This window comes from Littorina saxatilis, linkage group LG5 (genome assembly GCF_037325665.1).
Source record: "Littorina saxatilis isolate snail1 linkage group LG5, US_GU_Lsax_2.0, whole genome shotgun sequence".
NCBI classification, from domain to species: Eukaryota; Metazoa; Mollusca; class Gastropoda; order Littorinimorpha; family Littorinidae; genus Littorina; species Littorina saxatilis.
The window spans coordinates 39357999-39370938 of NC_090249.1; the positions used below are offsets into that span (position 1 = coordinate 39357999).

The 12940-nt window shown below is 41.9% G+C and overlaps 1 protein-coding gene across 1 annotated transcript in view; it reads left to right on the forward strand.

The window, feature by feature from the left end:
- LOC138967097 (uncharacterized) overlaps positions 1–12940 on the forward strand; it is a 128278-nt gene that overhangs the window by 81228 nt on the left and 34110 nt on the right. The window contains exons 34-42 of the mRNA XM_070339577.1: positions 609–818; positions 2661–2755; positions 3883–4045; positions 7376–7399; positions 8388–8490; positions 9183–9232; positions 10107–10204; positions 11841–12031; positions 12509–12562. Coding sequence (XP_070195678.1) covers positions 609–818; positions 2661–2755; positions 3883–4045; positions 7376–7399; positions 8388–8490; positions 9183–9232; positions 10107–10204; positions 11841–12031; positions 12509–12562 — 988 coding nt within the window. The remainder of the gene's footprint in view (positions 1–608; positions 819–2660; positions 2756–3882; positions 4046–7375; positions 7400–8387; positions 8491–9182; positions 9233–10106; positions 10205–11840; positions 12032–12508; positions 12563–12940) is intronic.

Below are 12940 nucleotides of genomic sequence, written 5' to 3' on the forward strand. Positions count from 1 at the left end.
CATATCATAGCCTCTCTAAATGTTACCCCATTTTAAGACTCCCTTACTTTCAAGACCTGATTTTCACAAATGTGACCCTCCACCACGAAATGAGTCGCATGTCACCTTGCGCGGTTCTGCGCTAGGCTTAATATAAGTCCGGGGAGTGTCTGGTAACAGTGTGAGGGTCACCTTAGTCACAGGCTTATAACTCAAACAGTTTTCGCTCTTTTCTAAAACGGGTTTCACCACTGGATAGAGCATAAAAAACTCTTTAGGAAAATGTAAAAATATGAAAATCATGCAAAGGTGACATGTGACTCATTCCGTGGTGGAGGGTCACAAATGTGTATAGGTCTTGAGAGGGGGATGTAGATGTTCATGACTTTAATTTCTCTCAGTGGGAAGACGGAAGTAGAAATATATGTGAACAGTCCTCATGCAGTACTATAGACATCCCTCTAAATTATACAGTGGAACCCCCAGATCTGTTCATAGCCTCAGTAAATTTACCTCCATTTCAAGACTCCCTTCCTGTTAAGACCCGATTTTCTTAGATTTTTGAAGGTCGTGAAATGGGGGGGGGGGGGGGGGGGGGGTTCACAGTACACATTTGTTGTTCTTCACAGCCCAAGGTCAGAGCTGATCCTGGGTCGAAGGCGCCAGAAGGACCAGAAGTTCGGGGGATACGGCGTGGGAGGGAGCATCCTGGACCAGCCTATGAACCTGAACTCGCAGGGACCCGGCAGAGGGCTGCTGGGCACAGGCTTTGAGAGTCTGCTGGAAGCACCGCGAGTCTCCACTCTGGGGCCACCTGCTGGTCTGGAGTACGCACCCGCGTGAGTGTTGACGCTAGTTTTGTGTGATAGGTTACTCAGACCTGGGAACCCATACGATTTCGCCATATTTTGTATGCATGATTGTCTAGAATACGATCAGTACGGTCAGTGGAAAAAAATATGACGACAAAAATTCCTGGACTACTTTTCTTCACAAGCGCATCCCGAAGCCGATCCAGTATTTTGACACATGATTACAGATTTTGTCAGTAAACATCGAAAGAAGTATTTGTTTTAAATGTATTGGTAAACTTAATTAACGGTGCGACGGACGCCTGTGAAGCATGCTTGAATCATCGATGTTCAAATGATGTGTGGAGTACACTAATTTTTTTGAGTCACTTGAGAAAAAGTGACTCTATGTAATCGGTCAGTGTTAGTCTGTCCGGCCGGCCGTCCGGCCGGCCGTCCGTAGACACCACCTTAACGTTGGACTTTTCTCGGAAACTATCAAAGCGATCCGGCTCATATTTTGTTTAGTCGTGACCTCCAATGACCTCTACACTTTAACGATGGTTTCGTTGACCTTTGACCTTTTTCAAGGTCACAGGTCAGCGTCAAAGGAAAAATTAGACATTTTATATCTTTGACAAAGTTCATCGGATGTGATTGAAACTTTGTAGGATTATTCTTTACATCAAAGTATTTACATCTGTAGCCTTTTACGAACGTTATCAGAAAAACAAGGGAGATAACTAGCCTTTTCTGTTCGGCAACACACAACTTAACGTTGGGCTTTTCTCGGAAACTATAAAAGTGACCGGGCTCAAATTTTATGTGAACGTGACTCCCAGTGACCTCTACACTTTGACGTCTGCTTTGGTGACCTTTGACCTTTTTCAAGGTCACAGGTATGTCTTGAAGGAAAAAAATTGAAATATCATATCTCTGAAACTATTCATCGGATTTGATTCAAACTTTATAGGATTATTCTTTACATCAAATTATTTACATCTGTATTGTGTTGTGAATAGCAATTTCTTCCTGTCCATCTGATGCCTCATATAATATTCAGAACTGCGAAAGTGACTCGATCGAGCGTTTGCTCTTCTTGTTTAAATTACACTAAGTTTGCTTGAGAATACTCCAAGTGCAAAACGGGGGTTCCCAGGTCTGGTAACCGAATGAAAATTGTGTATAGACTATAGTACTGATGAAACATTATATTTACTGTATTATGCAGATACCTGGTGGAAAATTGTATCCACGTGTATTATGAATCGAAAATTGTATTATATGTATTTGCCTGGTCAAATGTCTGAGGGCTTACTCACAATAATGTACGTAAAAGTATTTCTACCAGAGCAGCAGTTAGAGGCTGACAGTACATCGTTCCTATAAAGAGCAAAATAAATTTCTGTTTAATTGAGTACTTCTAATTGTTATAGAATACTCAGAAGACTGTAAACAAAAAGTGTTAACTTCGTCTTTGTCATACAATAGTCTCCTGTCCGCCCAGCCAACCTTCCCCTTGACCCTGCTTGTGACCTCGATGTTTGATGCCCCCGCAAGGGGCACGGTACTCTCTAACTTCTAAGCACCCAAAACCTCAAAGAGAGATAACTGGCGGAAACCTTCCTATTGTAGTCTCCTGTCCGCCCAGCCGACCTTCCCCTTGACCCTGCTTGTGACCTCTATGTTTGATGCCCCCGCAAGGGGCACGGTACTCTGTAAGCACCCAAAACCTCAAAGAGATAACTGGCGGAAACCTTCCTATTAGAAATGGACTCAGTAAGGCTACTCAATATGTAGCAGTATGTCACAGGTCCTCCACAGAGCAGACTTGATCTTCTCCCATAACTTTAAAGATAAGCAGCTTAACAAGGCGCTGCTGTGTTTCAGGTCCTACGTGACAGGGGCGGGATCATTAGGCCAGAGCTCTGTGGATGAAGCGTACAACTTCTACGCAACACGCAACCCCTTGGAGGAGGTGGCAGGTACGTTCAGCAACTGCTCATAGACAGACTGAAGGAAAAAACTGTCTTGCAGTGTGTGGTGTGGCTACAGTGATAATGTAGCAAACATGAGATTCTCAGTTAGTAAGTTTACAATTTGACGTAAATTGCTAAGGCCCAGCTGAAGTGTTTTGTTTTTTTGTTTGTGAAAATCAGCCGTAAAAAGAGGGTATAAACCATAATGTTGCTCACTATTAGTTAAGTTGGTACAAATGGAGATTTCAGAACCCCATCTCTTTGTTGGGACTGTTCAGTTTTGGACAAAGATCATATAGATACCCTGTGCAGTGCCGTTTAAAGTCATATATTTTTACTGCCTTGTAAAGCAAATTCACTAAGTAAAATCTTACTGAAGAATAACTGATATAGTGATCATTTTTTTCTTTTAACTCTGTAGTACTCGAAGTCATGAGTAATGTTGGTATAATCTGTTTTGTACCTGAGGGTCATCTGTATAATTATATACTTTTTGTTATTCCTTTTGTTCCTATTTGTTAAATTTCCTCATTCTCTTCAGAACCTGTATGGTATCCGCCAAAATGGAATAGGTTTGGTGAGGCCCTGGATTATATATTTGTTTCGCATTAAATTCTTTAAAATTGACAGCATGTGTCTTTGTTTGAGGGCTTTGGAAAAGCAAGCAAGTCCGAAATCTTTCTCAAATGGGCAGTTTCTTGTTGATGGTTACTGCATCTGGTTTGCCGTTGAGTGTATTTGGTTGATTGTTTCAAATTATCTAAGGTGTTTATGCTTGAAGTCTGCTTATATAAGGCTTGTCAGCATGTAGTGCATTACACCAAGTGGACATAGCTTGGGGATAAAAATGGGGTGGCAGCGGAACACATATTTACTGTATTCATTCTTGGATTTCTTCGGTATTTACTGTAAAGCTTTTTATATACAAAAAAAGAAATTAAAAAAATGTGGCAGTCAACCAGGCATGGTTGATGTTACCATCGATGACGACAAGATTAAGAGGCAAATATATCCCAGACCCTAGGTCACATGTCTAATTTTTATTCTTCTGAGTCTAAATAATTTAGCAGCTGCCAAAAAAGGAGACATTTTTGATGCTGACTTGGAACTTTTTGTTAACCTGGGTGTGACAGTTGGAGGGGGAGGCGGTGGAGGAGGAGGAGGCGGCAGAGGAGGAGGCAGAGTACCAAACCTGATCCTGGGGCGTCATGGTGGTGCGGAACAGGAGCTCGGGGGCTATGGTGGGGGAGGAGGAGGGGGAGGACCTGGGGCGCGGAGAGTGAATCACAGAGAAGGGTGAGTGGTGTTACCTTTTGTGATTCTGTGTATGTGTGTGTGGGTGTGTTTGTGTGTGAAATTGTGAGAGAGTGTGTGAATGTGTGTGTGTGTGCTTGTGTTTGTTTTTGGGCATGCATGTGTGAGTTCATGTGTGTGTGCATGCGTTTATGTGTGCGTGTGTGTGTGTGTGTGTGTGTGTGTTTGTGTGTGAGTGCCTGTGTGTCTGTGTGTGTGTGTGTGTGTTTGTGTGTGTGTGTGTGTGTGTGTGTGAGAGAGAGAAGAGAGTACAGTCGAACTCGCTTAAGACGAATCACTGGGGATCGGAAAAAAAGTTCGTCTTAACCAAAATTCGTATTAAGAAAATTGATCGATTTTTTTTTTTGTTTTTTTTTTTTTTTTTTTTTTAACCCCTTCCCTGCCCTGCCACGAACGGCGTTCGAGGTGTTTTTTGGCATCCTGTCTGCCCCGCCACGAACGTCGTTCGAGGTGTACGCATCAGAGTCCTGTATCCACCCAAGAAGGGGGGTAACTGCAAAAACTGTTGGCAGAGCAGTTAGACATCTTGAACCAACGGTTCCTTCCCTTTGACCGTTATGAATAGCAAATATTGATGTTTGGGAGAATTTTGAAACTTCGGGAGTTATCTGTGTTAAGTCGTCAACAAAGATGTCGGATGGTGGACGGCGTGGGGGTACCACGAGGTCTGTTTTCAAGCGCTATTCAGCACTTGAAGTGCTTCAAGAGTGCCTAAATGACCAAGACAGTGATGATGAAGACCTTAGAGATGGAAGTGACAGCGAATCAGACGAGGAAGAAACTGATTTCAACCAGCACCACCCTCTTTTGTCCGAGGTAGGCATTGATGATGACAATGATATCAGCTACGAACCAAGTGTATCTGCCACTGACAGTGATCAGTCGGAGACTGATGGCAGTGATGCCGAAGCAGAACCAATGCCTGGCCCATCAACTTCATGTCCTGTGGTCAGAGGTCGCGGCAGGGGTCGAGGAAGCAGTGTGGGAAGAGGACAACGAGGGAGAGGTAATGCGAGGGGGCGTGGCCGCGGCCGTGCCCGACAAATTCCAAGACAACGTCAGGAAGATAAGATAAGAAATTGGACAGATGCTGATGCAACTGCGCCAAACCAAGACATCCAATTTCAAGGCAATCCAGGCATGCAGTGCAATGTTGACAATTTTGAACCAGTAGACTGGATGCAGCTGTTTTTTGATGACGACCTCATCAACCACCTTGTCTTCCAAACAAACCTTTATGCTGACCAGTACCTTGAGAGCAGCCTTGTGCTTTCCTCAGTGTTTTGTGGATTATCACACAAAATTCATATACTGGAAGTAGTGTGTGGACTTTGCCTGCTCTGTGGATTGTGACTTTGTTGCTTCTGAGTCTCAGCTGTGGAGTATGACGTGCGATTCCGGACTTACCTTACCATGAACAGCTAACCCTTATAACTTTGGATGCTTATAGCAGTGAAGTTGATTACCAAGAAGTTTTGTGAGTACCTGATGTTTTTCCCTTTGTTACACCAGTTTTTTGTTGTGTTTTGTCATGCATTTTTGTGATCAAGTGTGTTGTTATGTTCCGAAAATGCTTGATCACGGGGAAAAAAAAAAGAATAAATAATTACTTAAAAATTTCTGTCCTGCCAAATGAAACTAATTTCACTTGTAATTGGGGCCAGGGATGTTAGAAAAAAACATGCCAAATATCTAAGAGATATCTCTTCAAATGCCTGAATTATTCACGTTTTAGTGAACACACCCTCAAAAGTCAAATTTTGCTCCGGCACACAGGAATACAAATGCGCTTTTTCACGCTGGCAGGGAAGGGGTTAAGTCTTGTACATTTTATGGTGTTTCAATTTGTTTCTTTCGCAACTTTCATGCTGCTTCACGTTTAGACAATAAAGTGACATATTCAGGTACATGTTCATGTGTGTCTCATGTTGAGTGATGATTGTTGAGTTTGAGTGAGAGTGAGCACACAGATGTTTCATCCAGTTGTTACGTTTTTGGTCACACACACGCGCACACACTGACACTGTCCACATTCGCGGTGTTCCTATCATTTGTCCGGAATCACTTACCTTGGCGACGGGTAGCAAACCTTGGCCAATTTAGTTTTTTGTTTTTTTGTTGCAACATGATGTTCAAATCCAAATCGAAAGCACTGACTGACTGATAAACTATCGCGAACCGGCGAACGCAAACGTTGAGAGTGTGGTTTCCCTTGTCCAAGGGAAACCACTCTGGCATCTATATTTTTGGCAATGGCTTCCGTTCGATGTTTCGTTTTTGGTATTCGCGAAGGAAATAAACGTCAGTCAGTCATTCATGTTCAGTGTCTGAGCTATCAATCACTTTGATTCTAAATTTGAAATTGTTTTGTGAGTACAGTGTAATCAGTTTAACTTTATTCAGTGATCGGTTGAGCAATGGTTCAAGCAGTCGACGCAAGGGAAGACTTTGACACACGTGTATTCAAACTTCTCAAAGTCAAATTCCCATGATATGTCGATCTCGGGACGAGTTTAAAGATTTCGTCATAAGCGTGAGTAAATTACAGACATTATGCATGCTTGGGAATCCAAAAAGTGCTCGTTATAAGCGTAAATTCGTTATAAAGAATTCGTTTTAAGCATTTTTTTAAGCATGAAGAAAGAGGTATTCAGTTGGGAACTTAAAACTAATTCGTTATAAGTCAAAATTCGTAACTAGCGTGTTCGTTTTAAGTGGGTTCGACTGTATGACTAAAAGAGAGTTTGTCTGCAGTTTGGATATGCCATAGAACACACATAAAATCCCTGCGCCTTGAATCCGTGGCTGAAATATGTGCGCGATATAAATTGCATAAAATAAGTAAGCTTCAGGCCTGGGAATGATACGCCTTTCGTCGTAAATACGACGAAGTCCTTTTCTAATTGTGTAAGAAAAGAGCCTCCATGTGCCCTTAAAAATGCTTAAAACGCAACATTTTCCCGTCAGTACGCCCAAACCACTTTTACTCATTCCCAGGCCTGAAGCTTATATGTTACTGTTTTTGTAAATGAATCCTTCTGTTCAGCATGTGTGTTTTCGGGATACGTTTGAAATAATGTTGTGGCTGCTGGTTTGATGTAGTAGAATCTGTGTGCAGTGTGTAGCTGGAGAAATCAGGGTGACTCACTAGTGAATACACTTTTAGTGGGGAAACTGTTGTGGCTGATGTCTTCTGCATGCAGTCCTTATTCCTTTGATTATGATCCAGTAAAAAAAGATTGAACTCGTTAGTTTGGATTCAGTGTGAACATTTATAATATATATTTGTTAAATTTATTTCATTACCTACAGAGGCGCCTATGTGGGATATGTTTGGTGAGACCCATGAATTAACTGTTGAGCATTACAGATTCATCAAAACTGACAGCATGTGTTTTTGTTGCCAATTAAGCAAACAAGTCAGAAATCTTTCCATATGAAGCGCTGTTCTGATTTGATGTTGCATCCGCTAATTTTTCATTTAGTTGTGTTTGGTTGAGTGTTTAAAGTTACTTTGGGTGTTGATGCATGCCGTTTGCATGTGTACTGCTGTAAAAAGCATGCTTTGTAAGCAGTCTAGCTTGTTGGGTGTTAAAACACAATCTTGGAGGAGCCAGTGGAAGGAGGGGGGGGGGGGGGGTGTCTGTGAGAACACAAATTCAAAGTACAGTCGAACCTGTCTGTATCGACCAATCAATCAATCAATGAGGCTTATATCGCGCATATTCCGTGGGTACAGTTCTAGGCGCTCTGCAGTGATGCCGTGTGAGATGAAATTTTATACGGCCAGTAGATTGCAGCCATGTCGGCGCATATTTACCTTTCACGGCCTTATTCCAAGTCACACGGGTATGGTAGACAATTATTAACTGTGCCTAAGCAATTTTGCCAGGAAAGACCCTTTTGTCAATCGTGGGATCTTTAACGTGCACACCCAATGTAGTATACACGGGGGGTGGTTCGGACACCGAAGAGAGTCTGCACACAAAGTTGACTCTGTGAAATAAATTTCCGCCGAACCTGGGATCGAACTCGCGCTGACAGCGGCCAACTGAATACAAATCCAGCGCGCTACCAACTGAGCTATATCCCCGCCCCAAGGATCAACCAAAAGTGGTCCTTATAAACAGGTGGTCCTTGTGTTAAGGTGAATTATATGGGCAAAACCTTCGAGGGGATCCATTGGGTAGTCGTAATGAACATGTGGCGTTATTAACAGGTGGTCGCCAGAGCAGGTTGGACTGTATCCTTGTATTTCTCGAGTAGTTCTGGGTCATTGTGAATCTCATGCGGTAATCACATGACTTTGGTTTTATGCATACAGGGGTCAGCCTGTGTCGGGCATGGCAGATTTTCCCACAGATGACGACAAGAGGCTAGAACAACAGAGAAAAGCCCAGGCCTACCAAGCTGAACTTGCCAGACAGGTCAGTGAGAGAGAGTGAGGGAGAAAGAGAGGGGAACGGATTGTTGTCGGTTAGTTTGACCATTGCTCTGCATAAGGTGCATTTCTTTCAAGTTTCATTCGTAAGCTTAGGACAAGAAACATCTTTTTTTTTTACTCATTTTAATGTAAACACATAGACGTAGCAATGTTCTGTGTGTATTGCTTACTCAGTATTTACTGAAAATTGTGGTGTACATGTATTTTCAAACTCACTTCTCAAGAAATAAAGAATTTGCCTTTCATTTTCATATACATGTATATGCAAACAGTGTAAGCATAATCCTCGGCAGACAGCATGTGGCTTTCTATATGGTAATGAAAACATGTAACCTTTTCCACACACACACACACACACATGATGCACATAAAATGTGCACGAAGGCAAGCAAGCAACTGAAAAAGACAGAAAATGTTCATATCTGCACATGATCTAATCATAAACACACAATTAAAGGAAAAGTCAAAGAAGGAAAGTGTGTGTGTTTAGTTTGAATGGATCATTGGAGCCATATTCAGGAATCCATGCATTGACATTTGTGATTTTTTTTTAATATCTTTTTTCTTAATCTACACAGCTTTCTCATATTTTTAGAATAGTTATTTGACATGTCTTGACTTGAGTGTTAATGTCATTACATGCACTTCTAACTTTGTTTGTGGTTTTCTTATCAGATTGAAGAGAAGAAGATGAAGAAGGCAAAGGACAGGGATGAAAAGGAGAGGTGAGTAGAAAATAAAAAAGGTTTAGAAGAAAAGAAAAAACCCTGATCCATTCTGTAGGAAATTGATTAAAAAATAATGTTGTAAGAAAAGTATGCCACGCCAGTAAATAATCTATGTCCTGGATTTACGTGTGTTCCTAACAAGGTGACAAACTTCTATTTTATTCATGGGACATGTTTGGTGATTCATCATGAAGATAACAAACCGGTCCTTTCCTAATAGTACACTGGATTAATCATCACCTTAGTGCAACCTCATTTTACAGTACTTATTACAAATGCTACTTGCCTTGTACTTCTTATTTGAATAAGGCATCAGGCATGGAAAAGCAAATTGCGTTTCAGCGAAAATAAAAAATTGTCCGCGGCAAAAAAAAAGGTGATTAAATTATATGTATACTATTGTCTCTCTATCCATTATTTGCTTACACGAGAACTATCAAAATATTGGTCTAACATGCTAAAATTCATTTTCCTTCCTCGTCCCCCCAACGGGGCTATGCCCCTGTACCCCGCCGGGGTCTGGGCGGCCCCTAGACCTCTGCCTATTTTCAGAGTTTTTTCTATTTTGGAATTCCCATGCCTGGGCATGCAAACGCCTTTGTGACAAAGATACTTGTATGGCTGCTAACTGTGATATACTTTTAGTCGAGCTTTCACCATAAATGACATGTCTGTCTATTCAGTACTGTTTTTGCTCCCGTTCTGTAACACTATAATCCGGAAAGATCACTGAAAGTTATGGTAAAAAGCATTACGCAAACATTGAGACTATAAATTATCCCTCACTTGTATAGCCCGGAAAGCTTGGTAGAGAGTTCTATGCGGTATTGTTGTTAGAGATGTGTGTTCATTGCTGGTTTTGTGATGACAGATATGACATCAAACTTGAGCGAGAAGCTCAGGACTACAACCCCTACGGTCGGGGAGGTGGTGGTGCCCCCATGAGGGATGACCACGGCAATATTTTGGGTAAGTAGCAATAATAATGACAACTGTCATTTAATTCTCATTTGTAATCTTCTCCAAAGTCCATAGCCCTTACTCATCCATTAAACACATACTACCACAGTTCATTATTCATGTTAGTTTCAATGAAAGTATTATGACAAACACTAAGTACTGGTATAGGTACAATAAAGTAAATTATTTTGGAAGAGATATATTTAGATAGCTACCAGTCGTTTAAAAAAGCAGACTTTGAAGTGCTTCTTGATAGTATTCAGATGAACAAAATGTAAAAGCTGTGATGAGTGATGATTTGTTACCTGAAGAGACCTGGAGCTGTGACTGAGAGAAGCATTAACTTTCATTGTCATCATTTTCACGAGTTTTCATTCACAAGCACTTGGGAAATAAATCTCATGTTCCCCGGGGAATAAATCCCCGGTTACCATAGTTGCAGGAAGCCCTATTACATGGATAATCAAAAGCAAACCCAATAGAAACGCTCGAGGATTCTTCGGCTCTTTTCATTGGCGTTTCCCCAGACCTAAACAGACGACAAGACACTGCTTTGCAAAGTTCCAAAAACCAACTGGCAAACTGGCAAAAGTAAACAAAAAACAAAAAAACTACTTCAATAAATTCGTCACAAACAAATGAAACCTACCGATATGTTATGTCTTCTTACAAAGTCATGGAGTGCGTGTATCTGTGTTTCGATACACAGACGTTCGGAGAAACACGAACGTCAAGTTCAAGTAAAACGACACCTGACACACACATTTTGACCCGTGCACAAGACGTTGTATCGATAAACGAAGCACAAATAAGAAACAATAATAAAAGCAAAGAAAATAGCAACACGATATGCAAACATCTAACAAAGCCGAGCAAGCAGAATGACAGGTCTAATGAAAAACAAAGAGGTACCGAGTCGGAAACAAGATCGCGATTCTTTCCTTCGCTGCACGACGCAAATCTTCTGTGACCTTTGACCAAACGTAGCTTCCACATTCGATCACTCAGCTTAATATTTACAACAGAAAGCCGAGGGGGTGGAATACCGAGATGAACCTACAGAACTGTGCATCCTCAAACCTGACATATTCATCCCAACTCATTTAATGAACTCAAAAACACAGAAAGTTGCTTTCACACGCCATCTTTGATTGCCAGTGGTTATCAAACCGGGACCCGTGTGGTTATCAGCACGGGACCCGTGTTTCAAAGCATGGCTCCCTGGGTTGATTGTGCACTTGTTTTCTCACTACCAAAATGATGACAAAAACGATGTTTGATGGTTTGTTGACAGACCAGCTTTTTTGTCGGTCCTCGGGGGGCATATCGACTTTTGTTTCATATTTATTGATGGATCCCCTCGAAGGTTTTGCCCATATAATTCACCTTAACACAAGGACCACCTGTTTATAAGGACCACTTTTGGTTGATCCTTCGGCCTTGGTCAATAAATATGAAACAAAAGACGATATGCTCCCCCTCGGACAGACAAAAAAGCTGGTCTGTCAACAACCCATCAAACATCTTATATTATACTACCTTGACAAACTGATACAATTCCATGTCAAGTGAATGCATACTAACTCCGTGAGTACTGTGCTGGGTAAAATAAAGCTAAATCCATGATCCATATGTTGCATTGCAGCCAACTTGCGCACAATGCGTAACGATAACGAAAACCTGGACTCCCCTCGCAAGACGGTGACCTTCCGCAGTCCCCGTGCCGCACCAGGTGAAGTGAGGGATGACTTGTTCGGCCCTCCCCCTGTGCAGACCACCGCTGAGGGTGAACAGACCTTCGCTCGTGGTGGTCACGGCATCTTTGGAATGCCTAAGGTGAACTGTTTGTGATTTTGTTGTGTAAAATTGAAACATACAGACACAGTGGGAGGAAACTGAGGATGAAAGTCGCGTGTTTATAAATTCAAGTTGTTGTTGTGATGGTAATTGTTGCAGAGGAAGGCTTCATCATGTTCTAGAATGTTGTTGGGTAGATTGATCAGATATGTTTGACGTAAAATGTTTCCAAGCTACCGAGTTATTACTGAGTTCATGAGACCTGAACAGACACCCTCCTCTCTCTCTTTCTCTCTCTCTCTCTCTCTCTCTCTCTCTCTCTCTCTCTCTCTCTCTCTCTCTCTCTCTCTCTCTCTCTCTCTCTCTCTCTCTCTCTCTCTCTCTCTCTCTCTCGCTCTCTCTCTCTCTCGCTCTCTCTCGCTCTCTCTCTCCATCTGATCAACTGATTTTGTGAATTTAGAGCTATTTGTGACTGTATTTACAGACCTTGTGAGGCAATCTTTACTTTTCTTTCAGACTGAAACAGAGAAATCCCAGTCAGAAAAGTACAAGTCGGATCTCAAAAGACAGGTAAATGTTTGACTATTTTAGTTATGGGGGTGGGGGGTGGGGGTGTGTTTGCTGCTCATGTCTCAATGTGCAAGCCTTAAGAAAATAACGCAAATCAGAACTAAAACAATAACTATCATCATTTCTAGTCATACGTGTATGTACCTGGAACTCAGGCCTCACTGACAACAATAGGACACCTTCAGATAGAGACTGTATGTGTGTGTTCAAGGCTATTGTACCATAACGTCCCTGCAAAAAGGTTACCTGCAATGAAAGGAAGTTTAACTAGTGGTCCCTAAAATGTCCTGTCACAACATGTACAGTGGAGTTCCCCTTTTACGGCCTCCCACTTGAAGACTTTTCCTCCACAGCTAGTCCATCCCTTTTCAGAACTGA